This window comes from Phacochoerus africanus, chromosome 5, assembly GCF_016906955.1.
Source record: "Phacochoerus africanus isolate WHEZ1 chromosome 5, ROS_Pafr_v1, whole genome shotgun sequence".
NCBI classification, from domain to species: domain Eukaryota; kingdom Metazoa; phylum Chordata; class Mammalia; order Artiodactyla; family Suidae; genus Phacochoerus; species Phacochoerus africanus.
In genome coordinates this window covers 28,960,880-28,985,486 of record NC_062548.1, presented here as the reverse complement: position 1 = coordinate 28,985,486, position 24,607 = coordinate 28,960,880, and the positions used below count along the sequence as shown (strand labels likewise).

The 24,607-nt window shown below is 41.4% G+C and overlaps 1 protein-coding gene across 1 annotated transcript in view; it reads right to left on the bottom strand.

The window, feature by feature from the left end:
* The window catches only part of DNAH3 (dynein axonemal heavy chain 3), a 216,575-nt gene that overhangs the window by 55,537 nt on the left and 136,431 nt on the right, over positions 1–24,607 (bottom strand). The window contains exons 42-49 of the mRNA XM_047780346.1: positions 21,196–21,299; positions 18,292–18,586; positions 16,293–16,472; positions 5,879–6,002; positions 5,641–5,797; positions 5,252–5,395; positions 3,484–4,150; positions 1,809–1,974 (exon numbers count right to left, since the gene is read on the bottom strand). Of these exons, the coding sequence (XP_047636302.1) occupies positions 1,809–1,974; positions 3,484–4,150; positions 5,252–5,395; positions 5,641–5,797; positions 5,879–6,002; positions 16,293–16,472; positions 18,292–18,586; positions 21,196–21,299 (1,837 nt within the window). The remainder of the gene's footprint in view (positions 1–1,808; positions 1,975–3,483; positions 4,151–5,251; positions 5,396–5,640; positions 5,798–5,878; positions 6,003–16,292; positions 16,473–18,291; positions 18,587–21,195; positions 21,300–24,607) is intronic.

The window sequence follows — 24,607 nt, the reverse complement described above, 5'->3', positions numbered from 1 at the left end:
CACACATATATGATTACAAAGGAAACTATGTTGAAAGAGTTTTCAAAATATTTTAAAAGCCAAAGTTGTGATATGATAGGTGTGCTTTTATTGATGCATTAAATCAGCGGTCAGCAGACTTTTTCTGGTAAGGACCAGATAGTAATATTTTAGGCTTTGTGAGCCACATACTCTCAGTAGCAACTCTACCACTGTAGGTGTACATGGCTGTTTTCCAATAACACTTTACTTACAAAAATAGGCTGTGAACTGGACTTGGCCCATGGATCACAGTTTGCCGACTGCAGCATTAAACAGTAAGATTGGACGGCAGGTCTAAAACTACCATCATTTTGAAGGAAATGATATATAGAGGGATCTGGAATGACTGAAAAGTGTTATGAAAATAACTGTGATTCCTACTGGTAGCAAAGTCACCAGGTCCTACACAATTCTACTGAGGTTTCTTGACTACATTCATCAAATGCAAAGTATCAGTGAGATGTCAGTGAAAATGAAGATGGAATTTTTCCTCATTCACACTCACTGACCTTTTGAATTCTATTCATGAATCTATGGACCCAGGTGAAGGGTCTTCTAGCCTAGAGAACAAAGGTCAAAATTCTTAAAATGGAATTTAAAGCCATGAACATTCTGACCAATGCTTATTTCTTCACGGTCTTCATTCATTTACCTGCTGTGTACCGGGTACCTGCTAGGCACTACGGATATAGAAGTATATAAGACAGGTGACATGACCCCTGTCCTCATGTGACACCTAGAGTGGTCAACAGTCTTCTCCCTTCTCTTACTCTAGCCAAAATTCAGTGCTTTTTGTGTATATCTGTGTTTTATACAAAAAAAGAATAAGGTTTTTTTGTTTTTGTTTTTACACCAAAAACCCCTCACAATAATCAGTTTTCATCCCGTTGGCAGTGATATCCCTGTTGAGAATGAATGCTCTAGGACTACGGAAACAGTGATATTCTTTTTTTTTTTTTTTTTAAATGTCAGCTATTGTTTTTATTCACTCACCTGACAGTATTTTTTTTTTCTTTTTTTGCTTTTTAGGGCCACACCCATGGCATATGGAGGTTCCCAGGCTAGGGGTCCAACTGGAGCAGTAGCCACCGGCCTATGCCACAGCCACAGCAACACTGGATCTGAGCCGTGTCTGCAAACTACACCACAGCTCATGGCAATGCCAGATCCTTAATCCACTGAGCGAGGTCAAGGATCGATCCCGCATCCTCATGGATACCAGTCAGGCTTGTTACCGCTGAGCCACAATGGAAACTTCTGAAATAGCTGTATTCTTTTATCCAGGTTCTCACAGCCAAGATAACAACTGTGAACCATGCAATGTTATTCTTTTTCGGCAAAGGTGCCTTATTAAATATCTAATGTAATGTGATTTAAAAGTATATGTTCTGGGGGAGTTCCCGTGGCGCAGTGGTTAACGAATCCGACTAGGAACCATGAGGTTGCGGGTTCGGTCCCTGCCCTTGCTCAGTGGGTTGACGATCCGGTGTTGCCGTGAGCTGTGGTGTAGGTTGCAGACGTGGCTCGGATCCCGCATTGCTGTGGCTGTGGTGTAGGCCGGTGGCTACAGCTCCGATTGGACCCCTAGCCTGGGAACCTCCATATGCCGCGGGAGCGGCCCAAGAAATAGCAACAACAACAACAGCAGCAATAACAACAACAACAACAACAACAACAAAGTATATGTTCTATCCATAAATTGATACATCTTAAAACAATAAGAATCGAGCCAATATCTAGATTTTCATATGAAATAACTGGGGTACAAAAATGCAGCTAACACTTACTCTATACGAATATTGTCATCGAGCTCCACATCTTCTAGAAATTTGTTCGCCACCAACTCCAGGGCATCTGTGGGCCAAGACTGGAACCAGTCAATTGTGCAGCAATTGATCAATGATGGGAACATCCGCAGACGGTTCCGGAAGGTGTCCCCAATTGGGCTCATGGCTAAGGAAAAGTAGACTCTGTTAGTTCTCTTTCTCCAAGAAGGCTGAAAGGGACAGGCAGGTCTTTCCAAGGATTCTGGTGGGGTAAGGGAGCAGTCATGCCTCCTGTTATCCCTTCAGGGTGTATCTGGGAATAGACACGATGGGTGCCTGGGGAGCACAGGTGCTTTTCAGGCACCTTTGTGATGGGGATACCGTTTATTACAACAGCCTTCTGGCTGGTCTCCAATATCGATATTATCTCTTTCCAGGTCTTTGGGATCACCTGGCCAGAGTGGTTTGAGCCCTTGGAGTTCCCGTCGTGGCTCAGCGGTTAACAAACCCAACTAGCATCCATGAAGATGCGGGTTTGATCCCTGGCCTTGCTCAGTGGGTTAAGGATCCAGCATTGCCGTGAGCTATGGTGTAGGTTGCAGATGCAGCTCAGATCCCGTGTTGCTGTTGCTGTGGCATAGGCCAGTGGCTACAACTCTGATTGGACCCCTAGCCTGGGACTCTCCATATGCCACGGATGTGGCCCTAAAAAGACAAAAAGACAAAAAAAAAATTCAGAGTGTTTTGATCCCTTCAACCCACTTGCTCTATTTGTCCTGACCCACAGATATAAGGAAGCCATGGATGCCCCATACGCACAGCTACTTATGAAGGTTGCTGTGGGGGCCATCAGCTTGTTTCTGACCTCATCTCCATCCAACCACAAATTCTGGATTCCATACCCTAAATTTCATTCACTGCTTTATTTAGAGTCAATGTGGTGGGAGAAAGCATGATGTGAGAAGATCAGTGTGGCTGAAAAAACAGAGAAGGGGAAGCTTGGTTTGAGATGGAAGTGGAGAGGATGCTGGGGATGCTGGAGGCCTTATAAAACCATAGTTTAGGAATTTTTGTCTTTATCCTAATAGAAAGCAATTTGTGTTTTAATTTGTGTATATGTGTGTGTAAATACACAATGATCATATTTTCAATACATGAAAAAAAAAACCCATCCTGGTTCAGAGGCACAGAAAGGTCAGGAATGGACAAGAGTGGACACTGAGAGAACAGCTAGAGGGCTGCAGAGATGAAGTCTGGGTGAGAAGATATTGGCTTAGCTAATGTGAAGGGAAAGATAGAGATAAGTGGGTAGATATGAGAGATACGAAGAAGGCAAACATTGACAGGACGTGGTAACAAGAGAGAAGTATTAGGCCTGACACCTAAGTTTCTGGATAGATTGGAAATGTCATCCACAGAGACGAGAACTTCAGATATTGTTCTGTGAGGCTGGCAGAATAACGTCCTAAAAGGAAGAAGATGGTTCAGAGGAGAATTCAAAGAGTTGAGGAGAGTGGAATAGGTGTAAAATAGTTTAGGAGAGTGGAAGTTTCCACAGTAATTCTAGGCACTGACCCCTGGGCAAGCAAGTGCCTTAGCTGGATCAACCCTGGCACTCCTGTAACAGGACTGGGCTTAGGGCACTCAGGAGGCCATGAAACACCCAGAGGTAAAGTTTGAGTTTGTTTCTTCTTACCAAGGACAATGTGAAGGTTCTTTTTCACTCTCTCAATAAAGAAGTTATACATAGAAAGAGGGGTAACTTCGATCTTCTCGCCTTCTGCCCTGGCTGCCGTCTGCATCTTCTCCACAAGGTCAGCCTTCTCGTCGGCAGGGAAGATGTTGGGCACGTCGCCTGTGTTCAGAAGCATGTTGATGTCCTCCACAAAGGACTCGTCCTTGATCTGGTTATCAGAGAAGAGGAACACGGTACTCTTGGTGGCCACCCCAACCTGCAGCATGATCTTCTTCAGGTCCTCCCGCCAGTCGTTGCCCGAGTAGCTCTTAGTGATCTCAATCTGGTAGAGCTCGTATGCATTCATGAAGGTGGACAGTTTGGTGGCACTCTGCCGCCCGCTGCCCCCAATGCCCACCAGGAGCAAGTGGCCTTTATCCTGTTTCAAGACCCTGCAGATCCTGGAGATGTGCTCAATGGCAAACTTGAACATGACCAAGGACATGGGGGCCTTGCTGATGTTGTTGAACTCTTCCAGGTAGTACTCCATGACCGCCGTGAGCTGCTTTAAGTCAGTGATCTCATCGTAGATTTTTTGGTCACTTTCTGGCTTGAAGAAATCTCCAAAGAAGAGGCTACGGATATTATCATCGACTATCTTTCCCGTGGGTGATAGGTGGATGAGCACCTGTGAGAAAAGACAAATCTCAGCCAGGCATTCAGTCAGTGGCCCAACCATGACAGCAGTGGGAGGTCTAGAGGGAGGGAACAGGATATGTGTTTGTTTCTTCTGAGCACATTCTTCAAAGAAATGGCTCATCAACAGCTTTTTTTTTTTTTTAAACAAAATATGGTCGTAAAGACTATGATGAAAGAACATTTGAGAAAAGAGTGTGAAAGCAAGGGTCAATCTGTTTGCTAAGCTGTTAAAACATCGATGGTCATGGAATTCTCTGGTGGCACGGCAGGCTAAGGATCCGGCGGTGTCACTGCAGCAGCTTGGGTTGTCACTGTGGCGCAGGTTTGATCCCTGGCCTGGGAATTTCAGCGTGCCAAGGGTGTGGCCAAAAAAAAAAAAAAAAAGAAAAGAAAAAAGAAAAGAAAAGAAAAGAAAACGGTGGTCAGACTGTAAGGTTCCAAGAGGAGGTGGTTAAAAGATGGCATCATTTTTTATGCACTTGCTCTTTCACCAAACAGAGATGCAGGCATGACCTTTGGTCCCCATGCTGGGCCCAGAGTAAAAATGTTTTAAATGCTTCTTCTTCCTGATATTCGAAACTAGCAGGGCTTCTGCACTTGGCCTTTGGAGGCAACATGAAACACTTGCAATTTTTCTATGGAGAATGTTATAGCTTCTTAAAAACTGGACGGTATAAATATACAGGCTTAAAACTTTTTTATATCGAAATGAGAGAAAATATGTACAAATGGGAAACCGTGGGCTTTACCAGGGCATCAGTCAAACCATGAAAATTCATGGTTTATCTATTTCTCAAGTCACAAATCAATTGCCCTTGAACATACCTTTTAAGTTAATTATATAAAATAAGATCATATGACAAACCACTTTGAATGGATCCAAACTTACATGCTATAAAGGGAAGGAAAGTGAAATTGGGCCAAGTATTACATCACCAAATCAAGTAACTAGTTGGCTCAGTACTGTTTCTTGAGAATCAAAGAGCAGAACTGTAAGTCTCCACTAGGAAGGGAACCTGAAATCTGAGAGCAACATGATCAAACATCTGGGGCCGTTTCTGAGGCCACATGATCACGGGGTCTGGCTCACCTTTTCCATAGACTGCTTGAAGCAATTGGAGGTGGTTTCCTTCACCATGTTGAAAAAGACCTGTCTGTCCTCATGATCAATCAGACGGTCATAGAAGACCCGGTAAACCTCATGGATCCAAAGCCGGATAAATTTCTCGATATCCTGAAAATCCAGTTAATTATTTGAATAAGTGGCAGAAGGTGGCTCACGAGGTAGTTCTCAAATAGTTTCTAAGTTCCGGGGTTGATGTGAGGATTAAATGAGAGCATTCTTATAAAATGCTTCGCACGATGCCGAGCGGAGATTAAATGCTTAATAAAAGTTAGCTCTTACTATTGCCATTGTATACTGCGTGTAGCCAACGCTATCACCGAACGAACATGATAACAGAAATGACAGCTGCTGACCTGCAGGTGGGTGTGAGGGCAGAGCAACACTCCTTGGATCACCCGTGAGAAGTCCCGCAGGTTAAAGACGTAGTGGGACTTGGAAGGAGTTGGCAAGAAGTTCTCCACTGCAGCTTTATAAATGGTCATGGTAGCTTGTACCAGCATCTTTCCATACCTAGGGGGGAAGGAGAAGGCAGACCAGTGGAGAAGGGGCCAGAACTGAGGACCTCTGGCCAAGAACATAGGAACCTCTTACCTCAAGAACATCACATCGAACCCTCTCCCAAAGTGCCAGTCTGTGATTGAACTGAAAATCTTGGTTAAAATGTCATCTTCGAAGGCATTGATGGAAATGATATTCAAATGGCGAGTGAATCGTCCTGGAAAAGATGCACACATGTGAGGGTACACACATACGAACACTTACCTTCTGGGCCTAGCGAGCCTCAGATGCAGAACAAGGTTCTCTCTGCCTCAATGTTCTAGAGCTGTGCTGTCCCTTACAGCAGTCTTTGGCCATATGCACCTATTCCAACTTAATTAATATTAATTAACATTAAAATGCATCTCCTCTGTCTCACTAGCCACATGTTCAATGACCCAAGAATAATATGTGACTAGTGGCTACTGCTTTGCACAGTCCAGGTACAGAACATCTCAAGGACTGCAGACGTTCTGGTAACAAAGGTAGCCCAGTGCTCAAGACTGAAACGATAAAGACAATATGTGATGATGGTAACACAATCAGACAATTCAGAAATAATTTCTTTTTTTTTGTCTTTTTGCCATTTCTTGGGCCGCTCCCGTGGCATATGGAGGTTCCCAGGCTAGGGGTCCAATCAGAGCTGTAGCCACCAGCCTACGCCAGAGCCACAGCAACTCGGGGACTGAGCCGAGTCTGCAACCTATACCACAGCTCACAGCAACACCAGATCCTTAACACACTGAGCAAGGTCAGGGATTGAACCCGCAACCTCATGGTTCCTAGTCGGATTCGTTAACCCCTAAGCCACGACGCGAACTCCCAGAAATAATTTTATAGAAAATATCCCTCACCTTCCATATTCCAAATCCATTCTCTGCCCCCTGTCCATATTAACCACTATTAGTTTGTCATTCTTACATATCTGTATCTATCTATCCAATGTTAGATGGCCATATGTTTAGAGCTATAGCTATAGTTATATATCAGCTTTATCACAATGTAATTCACATACCATACAATTCACCCATTTAAAGTACACGACTCAATGATTCTTTTTTTAGTATTTTAACTGTGCAATTATTACAACAATCAGTATAGAACATTTAAATCATCCCCCAAAGAAATACTGTACCCATTAACATTCACTCCCTGTTTTCTTGCAGCCCTTGGAAACTAACAATCTATTCTTCAGCTCTGTAGATTTGCCTGCATATAGTTTTAAAAAATATTTTATTATATAAAGTAAAACACAATACAGAAAACCAGACAAAACAAATTTATAGTTTAGGGAATCATAAAGTTAACACCCTTACATCTATCATACATGTCAAGAAATACAACTTTGCCAGCCCCCCATAGGAGCCCCTCCAAATATCCTATCCCAATTATAGCTCTCTCCTTTGCTCCAAAGCTTACCACTATTCCAACTTTTAAAGTAACCGCATTCTTGGGAGTTCCCATTGTGGCGCAGTGGTTAACGAATCCGACTAGGAACCATGAGGTTGCAGGTTCGGTCCCTGCCCTTGCTCAGTGGGTTAACGATCCGGCGTTGCCGTGAGCTGTGGTGTAGGCTGCAGACGCGGCTCGGATCCTGCATTGCTGTGGCTCTGGCGTAGGCCGGTGGCTACAGCTCCGATTTGACCCCTAGCCTGGGAACCTCCATATGCCGTGGGAGCGGCCCAAGAAATAGCAAAAAGACAAAAAAAAAATAAAGTAACTGCATTCTTGCATTTTTTAATGGTTTTTATCACCCTGTGTTTATTCTTACCAGAGTTTAATCTCGCTAATTCAAAAAATGGTATATCTTTTAAGTCTCTTTTAAATTTTTAAAAAATTTTATGGCCACGCTTGTGGCATATGGAAGTTCCTAGGCCAAGGATTCAGTCTGGAGCCACAGCTCAGCATCTGGGCAACATTGGATCCTTCAACCCAACAAGCAGGGCTGGGGATTGAACCCATACCTCCTCAGTGACCTGAGCTGCTACAGTCAAATTCTTTATTTTTATTTTATTTTTTTCTTTTCTAGAGCCACACCTGAGGCATATGGAGGTTTCCAGACTAGGGGTTGAATTGGAGCTGTAGCTGCCGGCCTACACCACAGCCACAGCAACACCAGATCCGAGCCATGTCTGCGACCTACACCACAGCTCATGGCAATGCCAGATCCTTAACCCACTGAACAAGGCCAGGGAATGAACCCGCCACCTCATGGTTCCTAGTCAGATTCATTAACCACTGAGCCATGACGAGAACTCCAGATTCTTTTTTAAAAAGATATTATTTATTAAAGTATAGTTGATTTACAATGTTCTTTCAATTTCTGCTGTACAAAAAAGTGACCCAGCCATATAAATATATATCGTCATATACAAAATATATATATTCTTTTTTTTTTTTTTAGACTGTATCTCACCATGTTGTAACTCAAGAGAGTATACACAGATTGTTAACTCAATGTGGCACGGTGGCCAGTTTAAGTCTCTTTTTAATCTGTAGACTTCTCCCTCCCACCCCTTTCTTCTATCTTTTGTTGACTATCTGGGTTGTTTGATCTGTAGAGTTTCCACAGACAGGATTTTGCTGATGGCATACTCATGGTGCAGTTTATTTGGTCCTCTGTCCTCCGTATTTCGTACCAATTTGCAGCTGTATCCAGAGACTTGGTCAGATTCAGGCTCCATCTCTTTGGCCAGGCCACAGATGATGGCGTGGCCCTTCATCAGAGGCACGTGATAATGTTTCTCTCTTTGTGAGGTCAGTAGCTATGGATTCTCAATGGCTGGTCCCATTAATTCACTGAGGTTTGCAAAATGGCGATGTTCAGATCCTATCATTTCTTTTTCATTTATTAGTTATACGGTTCATTAAAATATTAGGAATATTTTATCTATTATTTGCTTATACACAGGTACACTTCATATAAGACAGTCAAAATAAATGCTTAATTCTTTCCCTTTCTCATTTTTGAAGATAATGTACTGATTTCTTATCATCCTCTGAAGATGACCAGTTACTACTGTTATTACTGATTCTTGGATTTAAATATGTTTTTGATACATTTCAATCCTTTTACATTCCATTGTTGAAGCTCAAATTTCCCCATTTTCAATCAGTTAGAGCCTCTTTGTGCAGTCAACTGAATACTTTTGACATGACTCTGTAGCCTTTGAAGCTTTCTCTTTATTGGCTATTATCAAGATATTATAGGCATAATTTGTATATTTCCTGCCCCAGACATATAATCAACCAGTTCTTTAAGAAGCCTGGTTTATTTTAGTAGGAAATTGGATTTCAAGACCACAGTCTTGGGAGCTAAGAATTCTTATTGAGTTGGTTAGTTATTACTTTCTAGACCTAGAACACCAATTTACATCATGAGTTAGTATCAATATTTTAAATTTAGGACTCCAGGGCTTTCACTTAACTTCTCCTCTATTACATCTCCATTTCCCCTTTTCCACATTGAGTCCTGGTTCGCAAGGACACGAGGGACAGTAGAAATAGGTAGTTCTATGCTCGTTCATATAATCCTACTTTATACTTACAACACAATCAGAATAAGACTATACTACTGCCACCAATTACAATAACTGAAGAGTTTAAAACTTCTTGTGCGTGCTAGTCTCATCTCCCTCTTCAGTTGTTCTGTACCTACACCATCAGGTCACATAGCCTTTACAGGTTATAATCTCTCCCACGCAGTCTTAGTTCAACAAATAACCACATATTTAATACTCACGACTAGTTGTTATATTGATCTCTTCATAGTCATTTTGCTCATGTGAAACTCATTTTCTGGTAGATTTCTGAGAAAAGGCTTATGAAAACAGGTCTCTGGGTTCTTGCATGTTGACAACAGTTTTTTTTTTATATATATATACTTGAAGGTCAGCTTTGATGACCATAAAATCCTTGGCTCTCAATTTATGTCCACTAATATTTAAACACGTGATTCCATTTTCTCTAGCATAAAGTATTGCCGTTGAAAATTCTTAAGACGATCTAATTTTACTTCTAAGTCATATGTTCTTTCTGCCTTTTCTTTTTTTCTGTAAAGTCCAGTAATTTTACTACTGTATGTCTTGTTAATGATCTTTTTTTTTTTTTTTTTTGACCACACCCAAGCCACAGCTGCTACCTGTACCATAGCTGCAGCAGTGCCAGATCCTTAACCCACCGCTCTGGGCCAGAGATGGAACTTGTGCTGCTGCAGAGACAATGCAATATCCTTATTTTGCTGCACCACACCAGGGACGCTGGGAGTTCCCTTTATGGCTCAGTGGTTAATGAACCCGATTAGGATCCATGAGGATGTGGGTTCGATCCCTGGGTTCGATCAGTGGGTTAAGGATCCGGAGTTGCCCGTTGCCATGAGCTGTGGTGTGGGTTGCAGAAGTGGCTTGGATCCTGCATTGCTGTGGCTGTGGCTCTGATTCAACCCTTAGTCTGGGAACCTCCATATGCCACAGGTGTGGCCACAAAAAGAAAAAAAAAATCTTAGGTATACAACGTACTCTTTCAATATGTAATTTTCAAAAATACTTTATTTCAGGAGCATTTTATTGGATTTTAGCTTTTTTTTTATTTTTGTCTTTTTGCCATTTCTTGGGCCACTCCCACGGCATATGGAGGTTCCCAGGCTAGGGGTCCAATCGGAGCTGTAGCCACCAGCCTACACCAGAGCCACAGCAACGGGGGATCCTAGCGATGTCTGTGACCTACACCATAGCTCATGGCAATGCCAGAGCCACAGCAACGCCAGATCCGAGCTGCGTCTGTGACGTACACCATAGGGCAATGCCAGATCCTTAACCCACTGAGCAAGGCCAGGATCAAACCTGCAACCTCATGGTTCCTAGTCGGATTCGTTAACCACTGAGCCATGACAGGAAATCCTTTTTGTCTTTTTTTAGGGCCGCACCCACAGAGGTTCCCAGGCTAGGGGTCTAATCGGAGCTGTAGCCCCCGGACTACACCAGAGCCACAGCAATATGGGATCTGAGCTGCATCTGCGGCCTACACCACAGCTCATGGCAATGCCGGATCCTTAACCCACTGAGCAGGGCCAGGGATTGAACCCACAATCTCATGGTTCCTAGTCAGATTCGTTTCTGCTGCGCCACGATGGGAACTCCACTGACCATGTTTAGTGTTACGTTTGGCTCGGTTTTTCTTTTTTAGGCATGTGACGATTATAGTTATTTGACTAGTGGTTCCCTTTATATTTTGATCCATCTGTATGTGTGCAGAATAGCTTCATCTTGCTGGTCTCCTTAATTTCAAATGCATTTTCAATGTTCTGCATTTGTTCTCTCCTCTTTTCATCCTTGCTAGTTTAGATATCACATTTGTCAATGGGTGATTTCCTACTTTTAAATTATCTTTGCCTTTACTTCATTTTTAATATTCTTGTTGCTAATTGTGGCTTTTCTTTTTCTGCTTAGAGGAGTTCCTTTAGTAGTTGATGTAAGCTGGTTTGGAGGTGCTGAATTCTCTTAGCTTTCGCTTGTCTGTGAAGCTTTTGATCTCTCCATCAGATCTGAATGAGAGCTTTGCTGAGTAGAGCATTTTTGGTTCTAGGTTCCGTCCCTTCATCATCTCAAATATATTTCGCTACTCCATTCTGGTTTGTGCAGTTTCTGCTGAGAGATCAGCTGTTATCCCTATATGTGACCTGTTGCTTCTCCATTATGACTGTTAATATTTTTTTCTTTGAACTTAATTTTTGTCAGTTTGATTAGTCTGTGTCTTCCTGTATTTCTTCTGGGGTTTATTTCGTATGGAATTCTCTGTGGTTCTTCCACTTGAGTATTTACTTTCCCATACTGGAGAAAATTTCAGTTATAATCTCTTCAGATATTGTCTCTGGACCTTTCTCTCTCTCTTCCCCTTCGGGAACCCCTATTTTTCGAATGTTGTTACATTTAAAGTTGTCCCAGATGTCTCTTAGACTCTCCTCGGGTTTTTTTTTTTCATTCTTTTTTCTTTATTCTTTTCTGTAGCAGTGATTTCCACCACTCTGTCTTCCACCTCACTTACTTGTTCTTCTACCTCCGTTAACCTGCTCTTGGTTCCTTCTAGGTTATTTTTCATTCCAGCTATTGCACCATTCATTTTGGTCTTCAAATCCTCTAGCTCTTTGTGAAACATCTCTTTTAAGTTCTCCATCTGTCTCCATTCTTTTTCCAAGATCTTAGATCATCTTTACTGTCATCACTCTGAATTCTTTTTCCAGTAAATTGCCTATTTCCTCATCATTTAGTGGTTTTTGTGTGTTTTTGTCTTGTTCCTTTGTCTGAAAGCTGCTTTCTTTGTCGTCTCATAGTGTCCATCTTTCTGTTTATCATCCCCTTGACAGTTGGTATGTAGATGCTGAAGCAGGTGCCCAGTCCTGGAGTTCTCAGGGGCGGTAGAGGTTCATGTGTATCTCTTTGCTGGGGAGGCTCCAGGGACTGCTCTCTGTATATTTAGGAGCAGGTTCCACTGTTCTGCTAGCACTCTCCTTGCTTGGCCACTCTAGGGATCTCTCTTTAAAGCTTTAGGGGCAGGGTGATTCTCCCTAAGTGTTGCTCACAGGCTCTCTTTGTTATCTGAGTAGATAAAAGTCCTGCCAACTTCTCATATTGGTTGTCATGCTTACAGTGAATGCTTGTGGACTACTTTTGGGTTCCACCACTTTAGGGCTGTTAGATAGATGTCTCAGTACTTCTCTCGGCTTTCTCCTGCACAGATGCAGATAACATGTGGGTCTGTAGCCACCAGTGGTTCGTTCCCACCAATTATACCTTGGAATATGCAGGAATATTATGCCAACTAGTTTTGTTGTAAATGTTGTTCATAGGTTTTTGGCTTTGCAATCTGGTTGTTTTGTTTATGGGAATTTGCAAAGAGCCAAAAATGATTCTGCCATAGTGTTGCAATTTTCCCAACATTCTTTCCATAGTTTTATGTGTATATGCATATATACACACACACACATACACATGTGTCTATATATGTATATATGTACATATATACACAACACACACATATATATAATCTCCACTATAGTTATGTGCTGACATATGTAGGTCTTTGGGTATTTTTTAAATTTTTTTTATTTTTTATTTTTTTTTGTCTTTTTGCCATTTCTTGGGCCGCTCCCACAGCATATGGGAGGTTCCCAGGCTAGGGGTTTAATCGGAGCTGCAGCTGCCAGCCTACACCAGAGCCACAACAACGCGGGATCCGAGCCACGTCTGCGACCTACACCACAGCTCATGGCAACGCCGGATCATTAACCCACTTAGCAAGGGCAGGGATCGAACCCGCAACCTCATGGTTCCTAGTCGGATTCGTTAACCACTGCACCATGACGGGAACTCCCTGGGTATTTTTTTTAAATGCCAGAATAATATTTTATACTTTGTTGATATGGAATTACTGATAGCTGTTTGAACCTGAGAAAGTCATTTAATCCTTTGATAATAAAGATATTAATAATACTTAATGTTTGTTATTGCTTATTATAACTTGCCTAAACCTAGATCCATCTCCTACCCAATCATGCTTTCAGCCATCATACTATATTGCCTTGAGCTTCAGTTTTCCCATCTAAGCCCTGACAACTGGCAGCTGGTCTGGCGATTATTACCTAGGTTGTTGTTTCTCCACTGAATACAATTTGATTAAATATCAACATCAAATGAGATTATTCCCTAAGTACGATGGAACAAGATAGAAAGAAGATTGCTCTGCAATCATGAAAACCTCTTCCTTAGGTAATATGAGTGACTCTACTTCTTTACCAAGTGACAACTTCATTCCTTCTGCCTCCTGCAAAAAAATTTAAGATACCCACTCATCAAATTGTTCCCAATTTCTGGAAGTACTCAATCCAGAACAGAGCCCTTGGCTTCTTATGCCTTTCCTCACATCACCAAGTACAAAGCCCATTTAATTCCCTCTCACCAGGCATTCTCATGGCTCTCCATGCTGTGCAGACCTCTTGCTGCAACAAATTAATAAACCTCTTTTCAAATGACTATAGATGTATAGGGTCTTTGCAAACATCATATTCGTGACATACTTGAAAACCGTCAACTGCCGCTCAAATGTTAGTAATTACTATTTACTGGAAAAAGATAACCCTTTATTTTTCTTATAATTACTTTTGTTATTGAAGTAGAATTGATTGACGATGTTGCAGATTTTCCTTTTTTAGGGCCACACCTGTGGCATATGGGCTAGTGGTCAAATTGGAGCTGCAGCTGAGGCCTATGCCACAGCCATGACAACAATAGATCCACGATGGATCCGAGCCATATCTGTGACCTATCAATGACCTATGCCACACCTTGCAGCAATGCTGGATTCTTAACCCACTGAGCAAGGCCAGGGATTGAACCTGCATCCTCATGAAGACGGTTAGGAGCTTACTGAGCCATGGTGGGAACTTCTTTCAAATATTTTTTTTTCTTTTTTGGCCACCTCACAGCATACGGAATTTCCAGGTGAGGGATCAGATCTGAGCCACAGTTGTGACCTATGCCAGCTGCGGCAACACCAGGTCCTTTAATTCACTGTGCCAGCGATTGAACCTGCACCCCAGTGCTCCAAAGATACTGCCAATCCCATTGTGCCACAGTGGGCACTTCCAGACTTTCCCTTTGGAATATTCTCCTTCACAGTTTCATTGAAATGTAATTGACATACAATACATAAGTTGAAGGTTTACCACGTGATGATTTGATATGTGTAACTATTGCAAAATGATATCCACAATAAGGTTAAGTAACACTTCTATCGTTGTTGTATTTAACTAGAGTCATCATGCTGTACTGTTAGATTCCCCCAAACCTATTCACCTTATAATTAGAAATTTGTACTCATTGACCAACATCTCCCTATTTCCCTCCCACCCCTAACCCCTGGCAGCCATCATTCTACTCCTGTTTCTGTGAGTTTGGCTTTTTTTGGATTCCACATATAAGTGATATCATATAGGATTTGTTTTCTCTGTCTGACTCGTTTCACTTAGCATAATATTCTCAAAGTCCAGCCATGTTATCACAAAACATAAGTTTTCATTCTTTTTTTATGGCTGAATAATATCTCATGTGTGTTATCTATATATTTACATCTATACCGTATTTTATTTATCCGTTAGCCTATCTATGGACACTTTGGTTGTTTCCATGGGATTTGGGTGCTATGAATATGTTGCAATGAACTTGAAAGTTCAGATATCACTTCAAGATGGTGATTTCATTTTCTCAGGTATATACCCAGAAGTGGAATTACTGGATCATATGGTAGCGCTATTTTTAATTTTTTGAGGAAACTCCCTACTGTTTTTCCACAGTGTCTGCACCACTAACAATACACTTCATGTTATCTCTTCACTTTTTGATAATAGTCAATTTTTCAGGTGTGAAGTGATATCTCATTACGATTTAGGTTTTCATTTCTCTAATAATTAGCAATTTTGAACATCTATTAATGTGCCTGTTAACCATCTTTGTCTTCTTAGAAGAACATTTATTCAAATTCTCTATCTGATTTCAAATCAGATTATTGTTTTGCTATTGAATTGTATAAGTTCCTTACATATTTTGCATATTAACTTCTTATCAGATAGATGGTGGCAAGTTTTTTCCTCCCATTGAGTGGCTAGGACTTAGAGAAAAGTAATACTAAGCTCCTCTCCCTCTCACTAATGAGAAAGGTACTGAGTTTATAGATGCTAAGTGCCTGAGATCCTGCTATATTCAAACCCAAGGCAAGGTACCCCTAGACCCCATACATGCAGTGGAAGGTAATGGTTTGTATACCTAAATAAAATCACTCTGTTTATTTTCTTATTTTTCAAATGAGAAGAGCAAATGCCACAAGGAAGAGCAAGGTCACAGAATCTTAAATCTGGAAAGGGCATTAAGATTCTTAACTAAGGATGCATCTCAGAATAAACACGTGGTAATTTCAGAAATGGATTGAGTTGCAGCTAAAGCAAAATATACTTCTAAAGTGTTAGATGACAGGGGAAAATCATATTTGTTTATTATAATTAGTTTACCTAGGCCACTTTGGGTCAGATGCTCTATCTCTGGCAATCTAAAGAATTGTAAGGAACACAACAGGTGAATCCATCATGACCCCTGGTTGAGAACCTCTGATCTAGGCTTCCTCCTAGAACATGCTGGCCACACTGAACTCTCCTCTTCATCTGAGACTCTCTGTTCCTCTAGGGCCTCGCCAAAGACTCTTCAAACTCTCTTTCCATCTTCCCAACCTATTTCACACAATTTCCAACATGAAATATTCATATGCCAGTCTTGGAAGCTAACTCAAGCCTCTCTGGCTACAGCCTAAACACACCTTTCTCCACCTCCATGAGGACAGAGTGCCCTGCGCCAACCCTCCATCCATGAGGAAGGTCTGGCTCTGAGGGGCGGGGGCAGAGGAACGGACCCCTTCTTCCACATACCGGTAATGTCATTCCTTCCGCCTCCAGGGGGGCCCATGGCTGTCACAAGCAGCACATCAATGATGTCCAGCTTGTTGGTGTCCTTCTTGTCAAACCAGTAACCATGGTCGATCCACTGCCTCAGGAGCTCGATGGGGGGCTGGGCCCCATACACCTCTTTGGCTGGCATGTTGAGGTCGTCTGGGGAAAGAAGCCATGGCCACAGAGGGTAAGTCTATGGAATCCTCTGCTCTCACAGGTGGGAGCATGGGACAGTCTGTGCCCAGCTGTGGCATCCTCATTCTAGGTAGGGCTCAGCCCGTGGACGTTTTCACCATAATGGACGAAGTTTTCCTGGGTTCTGGGCTCTCCTGCCTCATGGACATCTTTGTGCATTATGACTTTACCAATGAATAGACTGGGATTAACAACCAGGCATTTAATTTTTTCCTATTTCTTTAACCAAATACATACACACACATATATATATATATACACACACACATATATATATATACACACATATATATATATCACACACACACATTTTTTCTACACTGTGCTAGACATTTTGTTAATTATTAGGGATATGACGGTGAGGAAGACAGTCATGTTCCGAGTCACCAGGGCATTAGTTGAGGTAATAGCTGAATTCCAGTGGCAGGAAGGCTTCATGTGAGGGTGTCTGTAGAGCAAAATCAAAAGGGCAAGACTAGATTGTGATTTCCTTCAGAGCAGGGATTGATATTCTCCAAACGCATATTGCTCAGTCCTGGCACATAGAAGGCACTCAATAAACTCTAACGAATACTGATTAAATGCCCAGTTCTGCGTCATGTAACATTTTAGGAGTTTTATACATATTATCTCACCTAATACAAATAATGACTTTATAAGGAAGATGTGTTACCTTTATGTTACCGGTAAGTAACTGAAGGTCACGGAAGTCACAATATGCTTAGGGTTAAAAAGTGAGATTTGGACCTAGATCTTTTTGGCTGCAAAGCTTAAACTGTTTTTGGATATATCATAAAAATAGAAAGGGAGAAAAGGTTGGAGGAAATAAGAATGGGAGGAAAAGAAAGGGAAAAGGAAGTAGTATTCTGGCTCTAAGGAGCTATTGTTAGTTTGTGAGGCTATAAATACAGGCAACATTAACTACCAATCCATGGATTTTAAAGATAAGACATGAGATAACCCAGAAGACTAAGTGATTACTATTACTAAATGCTAATTTTATGAGTCAGCAGTAAGACAATAGGAAATATAATGTATTCGGCACCGAGAAACCTGGTTTCTGAATTTTCTAGATGTTCAACCCTGAACAATGAATTTAACCTCCAACACGTCAATTAACTGACCAGGAAAGTGATAATAATGGTTAATAAACTTGCGGGGTTGTGAGGCTCAAATGAAATAAAAGAGGAAGTGCTTTGTAAACAGGTAAAATCCTGGGAAAATTCAATGTGCTTATTTCACAAATATTTATTTAGCAACTGTTAGATTTCTCCATTTACTGATAACACATGTATCTGGCACATAATGGAACAGGAGCTTGTCACAAAGCGTGAGTGGCTTCTGGAGATGCAGAGGGCAAAAACCACAGTCCCTTCCTGGACCTAATTACTTCTCGCTACAGAGAAACCCTGCCTGATCCACAGGCTCAGTTTCATTTCAGGAGAAACTGGGATCCTCCTCTGGGCAAAAAGGCCTGGACCATGCCTCACTTACGGAAAATCTGGCATAGAGTATGCATGGCTAGTAAATACCTGGTAATGAAGGAAGGAAAGAACAGGAAACAAAAATGATAGAGGGAAGAGAGGGAAGAAAGCAGGGAGGGAAGAAAGGATGGAAGGATGAAAGAAGGGGAGGGAAGGAAGACTGAAACATATTAACCAGAAATATTTTATCTCCCAGAGAGCGTAAAAGGATATACAGTGGCCCAACAAAGGGTGATTCTGTTTTGCTATAGCTTAAAGTAGAAGAATCTGGTGTGTCCAGACCCAGGCCAATGCCTTACCTACAAAAACCACTGCTTTCTTTCCTATGGGAGGCCCAAAAAGGCCCTTCCGCCGTCGATCCAACTTGGACATGATGATATCCTGGGTCTGATTGGCTGAGGTTCTGGCAGAGAAATTGATGAAGTTGGGCATATAGGTATTTTTGGGAAGGTGGAGAAGGAAGTTATTGGTGATGACTGATTTGCCAGTGCCGGTGGGGCCTACAAACAGGATTGGAATCTCATGGTCCAGGTAGGTTTTCAAGAAGAAAGTCTGCCGGGCCGTCTCCATTGTTGGGATGATGAGTTCTGAGACCTGTGCCACAAAGACAGGGTTAGTCTTGGTACAGGGTTCAGGATACTGGGTCTTGGCATTCAGGAGACTTGGGTTCTATCCCTCCTCACCATCAGCTCCATCTCTTATTTACCTTTACAGTTTTGCATTTTTTTACCTGTCCAAATATGACATGTCTTAATTTTTTCATCTGTGAAATTGGGGCTAAAAATGGCACGTAGGTCACTGAGCTGTTTTGAGGATTAAGTGGTATCATGCATGTAAAGATGGGCATTATTGTCCCTGTTTGGAGATGAGGAAACTGAGATTCAGAGCTCACTAACACAGCAAGTAAGTGGAAATGCAAGGGTTTCCATCCCAGTCTGTCTGACTCCAAGGTCTATATTCTTAACTACTGAACTGTCATGCTTTGTTTTGTTTTGTTTTGTTTTGTTTTGTTTTTAGGGCCCCATCCGTGGCATATGGACGTTCCCAGGCTAGGGGTCCAATTGGAGCTGTAGCCACCAGCCTATGCCAGAGCCACAGCAACGCAGGATCCGAGCCGTGTCTGCAACCTACACCACAGCTCATGGCAACTCCAGATCCTTAAGCCATTGAGCAAGGCCAAGGACTGAACCCGCATCCTCATGGAACTTAAGTCAGGTTCGTTAACCTCTGAGCCACGAAAGGAACCCCTGAACTGTCATTTTATAAACACCAGTTATAGGAAGAATGGGTCTATAGGTGCTGCCCTCTGAGACCACTGCTCTGAACCAACCTGTCTGCCTCACCCAGAAAAGGCCCACCTCCAACATGCCATCTATACTGCTTGTCTAAGAAGGCTTAGGTGTGACCCTTGACCCCCATTCCCTTTGCTTGAGCCTCATCTGCTTTTCCTAATACTGGGATTCTTAATTCCTTCTCTTAATCCCTTTTTCAATATGGAAACTGCAATACTCTTCCTGATATTCAGACTCTAACTGGACTTTAAGTGCTTGGTCTTGGGGTCCTGGAATCCCTGTTACCTTGAATAGAACATTTTTTCTTTTTTTAGTCTTTTTAGGGCCACACCCATGGCATATGGAGGTTCCCAGGCTAGAGGTCGAATCGGAGCTACAGCTGCCAGCCTATGCCACAGCCACAGTGACGAGGGATCCGAGCCATGTCTGTGACCTACGGCACAGCTCACGGCAATGCTGATCCGCAACCCACTGGGTGAGGCCGAGGATTGAATCTGCGTCCTCATGGATATTGGTTGGGTTCATTAACTGCTGAGCCATGATGGGAACTCCCTGATAAATAATTTGATCAAAATGAAAAGAGCAGATGGGACAAAGGAATCGAAGTGGTAAGGAAGAGAATTAACAGGTGTTGTTTGGCCCATGTTATCCCTTGTGGTCTTTCCAATAACTCTCTGAGGAAGGTACATATCCCTCGGCCTGTGGATGTTCCTAGACCAGGGATTGAACCTGCACCACAGCAGCAACCTGAGTTGCTGCAGTGACAATGCTGGACCCTTAACCTGCTGCACCACAAGAGACCTCTTGAGGCAGGAATATTATTACCTTACTTTTTCAAGCGAAAAAATTGCAACTGGAAGATGGCTGGCTAACTTGTCCAAAGCCATATAGCCAGTAAGTGATGCTGAATCCAGAACTAGGTGTAAGATGCTTATTTTGCTACCAAGTCTGGGAATTTAAAGCAAGTTGTGTGTCACAGATTTTTATTTTCAAGAGCTTGAACAGTTTCTTGACAAAGGAAAAATTCCCAGTAGAATTAAAATATTTTCTGCATCAGACTCTTATTTGTATGTTAATCCAGCAAGATTTCAAACCCTGGAGTTCAGAGGATGAAGCTCTTTAAGGAGAATTAAAATTTAGGGCTTCAGTGCTGGGGGTTCTTTACAACACAGCCTCCAGGCTGTGTCCTGAACTCAACACACATGCACTCCTGCTTATCACACCCCTTTTAGAAGCAGCTGTGGTCCTGTCTGGTGTCTGACTCAGTTGTCAATATTTCCACTTTCACATGCACCACCTATTACTCTCTCTGGGGCTGGAACAGTCTACAGTCACTCTCAGAAAAATACATTATGCCCACTAGATACTGCAAATAGAGGAATGAAAGGGTACATCTGGAAAAATTTTCCACAAGGAAATGAGCAGGGGTTGTGGGTGAATCATCTGCTAACCTATTAATCAGTACCCATTTTACTAAGAATTCTGATTTAAGAAATCTTTATCTGGGGATTGTAAGGAAAAGGCAGTGATCCTTTTCAGCTGAGAGATCTGAGAGATAGACTGATGACCTGGCATTATGATAGTGATAGTAATCAGAACTGCAACAGCATTGATCTTGCACCCAGCGTGTGCTTCATCTTCATGTAAAACGTCTTCAATCTTTGAAACCATCCTTTAAGTATTTTTTTCTGCTATTGTGTAGTAAATTGGGGCACAGACAGCGAAGGCTGAGTAAGGAATCTGGGTCTCTCTGATTCTGATGTCCATGCTTTTGAAGGCTCAGGCCAGCTCATGTTTGAACCTTTTCCTAAAGTAAGTTCTTAAAAGTGCTGATGTTAACCCCTCCAATGACTCAGTGCCTCTGGATATCAGGTCATTACCAAAGTTCCTTGGCCAATAACTCTCTTTTACCTTTGCATGTGCTGGGATAGTTTCTTCCTCTTTGGTGATATACTCTGTCCACGTGCACCAATGTCCACCCCCTTGCTTGAGGAAGTAAAAATCATAGATGCTTCCTGGACACACAAAAAATAAAACAGGTTATTAGCACATTGGGGGTTTAAATTTCATATCGGAGGTATTGAACCACCTCAGTCATTGGCTTCTGAAATGTACAACTGCCAGCACTGGCACAGTTGTGTAACTGTATAACTGGAACAACACCTCTTAGAGAGTAATGATTTCATTATTTGTAAAAAAAAATAGGGCTAATTATACAAATAATTTTTAAATAATGTAAATAGGAAGTATTGAAAAGAACAAAAAAGGAAGGAAACGAATCTTTCTCTCTCTCTTTTTTTTTTATTTTGTCTTTTCTAGGGCTGCACCTGCAGCACATGGCGGTTCCCAGGCTAGGGGTCCAATCGGAGCTGTAGCCTCTGGCCTACACCACAGCCACAGCAATGCTAGATCTAAGCCAAGTCTGCGACCTACACCACAGCTCACGGCAACATCGGATCCTTAACCCACTGAGCGAGGCCAGGGATCGAACCCGCAACCTCATGGTTCCTAATCAGATTCACTAACAACTGAGCCACGATGGGAACTCCAGTTTTTTTTTTTTTCTCAAACTCACATCCAGAGATCACTTTTGATGGCAATCCTTCCAGCTCTCTCTAGAGGCACGCAAACACAGTGAAGATGGAGTACAGGTAGACAAGAGGATTTTATGAGAGTCATTTGATATTATATATCATACATGATGTATATAAATAGATATGATTTATATTAATATAAAAATATAAATATATTTTCTACATTATATTTAAATAGTATAATTGTAATATAAATAAGTATAAGAGTAAATACAATGGTAAATAAAAATATTACATTTAATTTTACTTAAATATATTAGAAGAAAAAGACTAAGGTCAAAATGAAGAATCTGCAGAACTTCAGATAATCATTATTCACCACAAGAGACACTGATTCCTAAAAGACATTTTTTTTTCAATTGAGGTATAATTGAAAAATAACATTATATTAGTTTCAGGTATATAATATAATGATTTGGCACTTTTATATATAGTGAAATTATCATATTACAAAGGAAAATATAAATTTGATAATATATGCTGTATTATAATATTAATATGCTGCATATAATATCAAATGATCCTGTATCTACACAATCCATCACCATACATAGTTAGAATTCTTTTTCTTGTAATTAAAACTTCTCTTTTTTGCACCCATGGCCTATGAAAGTTCCTAGGCCAGTTATTGCATCTGAGCTGCAGCTGTGACCCACGCCACAGCTGCAGCAATGCCAGATCCTTAACCCCCTGTGCCACAGAGGAAACTCCAAAACAATTTTTTTAATTGAAGTATAGTTGATTTACAAAGTTATGTTAGTTTCAAGTGTATAGCAAAGTGAATCAGTTATACACATATACATATATTTTTAGATTCTTTTCCATTATGGTATACAGTATTTATGGTATATAGCATTTTCCATTATGTTATACAGTAGGTCCTTGTTACCTATTTTATATATAGTATAGTATAGTTATCTATTATGTATACAGGTGTATATATGTATATATATTTACTATATTTATGTATATACATATATATCCATTATGTATGTATATACTATATATATATATAATAGGTATATGTACATATGTTATCTCCAACTCACAATTGATCCCTCTCCCCCTTTCCCTTTGGTAACCATAATTTTTTTTTTCTTTTTAGGGCTGCACCTGCAGCATATGGAAGTTCCTGGGCTGGGAGTTGAATCAGAGCTGCAGCTGCAGGCCTACACCACAGCCACATCAACACCACATCTGAGCCATGTCTGTGACCTATGCTGCAGCCTGTGGCAATGCCAGCTCCTTAACCCACTGAGCAAGGACAGGGATCAAACCTGCATTCTTTTTTTTTTTTTTGTCTTTTGTCTTTGTTGTTGTTGTTGTTGTTGTTGTTGCTATTTCTTGGGCCGCTCCCACGGCATATGGAGGTTCCCAGGCTAGGGGTTGAATCGGAGCTGTAGCCACCAGCCTACGCCAGAGCCACAGCAACGCGGGATCCAAGCCGCGTCTGCAACCTACACCACAGCTCACGGCAACGCCGGATCGTCAACCCACTGAGCAAGGGCAGGGACTGAACCCGCAACCTCATGGTTCCTAGTCGGATTCGTTAACCACTGCGCCACGATGGGAACTCCCAAACCTGCATTCTAATAGAGACAACACTGGGTTCTTAACCTGCTGAGCCACAACGGAACTCCATAAATTTGTTTTCTCCGAGTCTATTTCTGCTTTGTAAATAAGTTCATTTGTATCATTTTTTTTAGATTCCATATATAAGAGATATATGATATTTGTCTTTCTGGCTGACTTACTTCATTTAATGTGATAATTTCTAGGTTAGTTCATGTTTCTACAAATGGCATTATTTCATTCTTTGCTCTGGCCGAGTAATATTCCATTGTGTGTATATACATATATATATATATATATATATATGTATATACTATATATATACTATTTGTTATGTGTATATACATACATACATACACAAACACTATGTCTTCTTCTTTTTTTATTTATTTTTTGTCTTTTTGGGCCACACCTGTGGCATATGGAGGTTCCCAGGCTAGGGGTCCAATCAGAGCTGTTATTGCTGGCCTATCCAGCAACACCAGATCCAAGCTGTGTCTGTGACCTACACCACAGCTCATGGAAACACCAGATCCTTAACCCACTGAGCAAGGCCAGGGATTGAACCTGCAACCTCATGGTTCCTAGTCGGATTTGTTTCTGCTGTGCCACAATGGGAACCCCGACACTATATCTTCTTTATCCATTTGTTGATGGACATTTAGGTTGCTTCCATATCTTGGCTGTTGTAAATAGTGCTGCAGTGAACATTGGGGTGCACGTGTCTTTTCAAATTAAGGTTATCTCCAGATATATGCCCAAGAGTGGGATTGCTGGATCATATGGTAGTTCTATTTTTAGTTTTTAAAGAAATTTCCACCAGAAAGAGAAATTAAGGGAACAATCCTATTTACCATTGCATCAAAAAGAATAAAATACCTAGGAATAAACCTACCTAGAGACAAAAGTCCTGTATTCTGAAAACTGTAAGATGCTGATGAAAGAAATCAAAGATGACACAGATGGAAAGTCCATGCTGCTATAAATGGCATTCTTTCTTTCTTTTTTATAGTTAATATTCCATTGTATATATGTATCACATCTTCGTTATTCATTCCTCTGTTGACAGACATTGAGGTTGCTTCCAAGTCTTGGCTATTATATGTAGTGTGGCAATGAATATTGGGGTACATGTATCTTTTCAAATTATGGTTTTC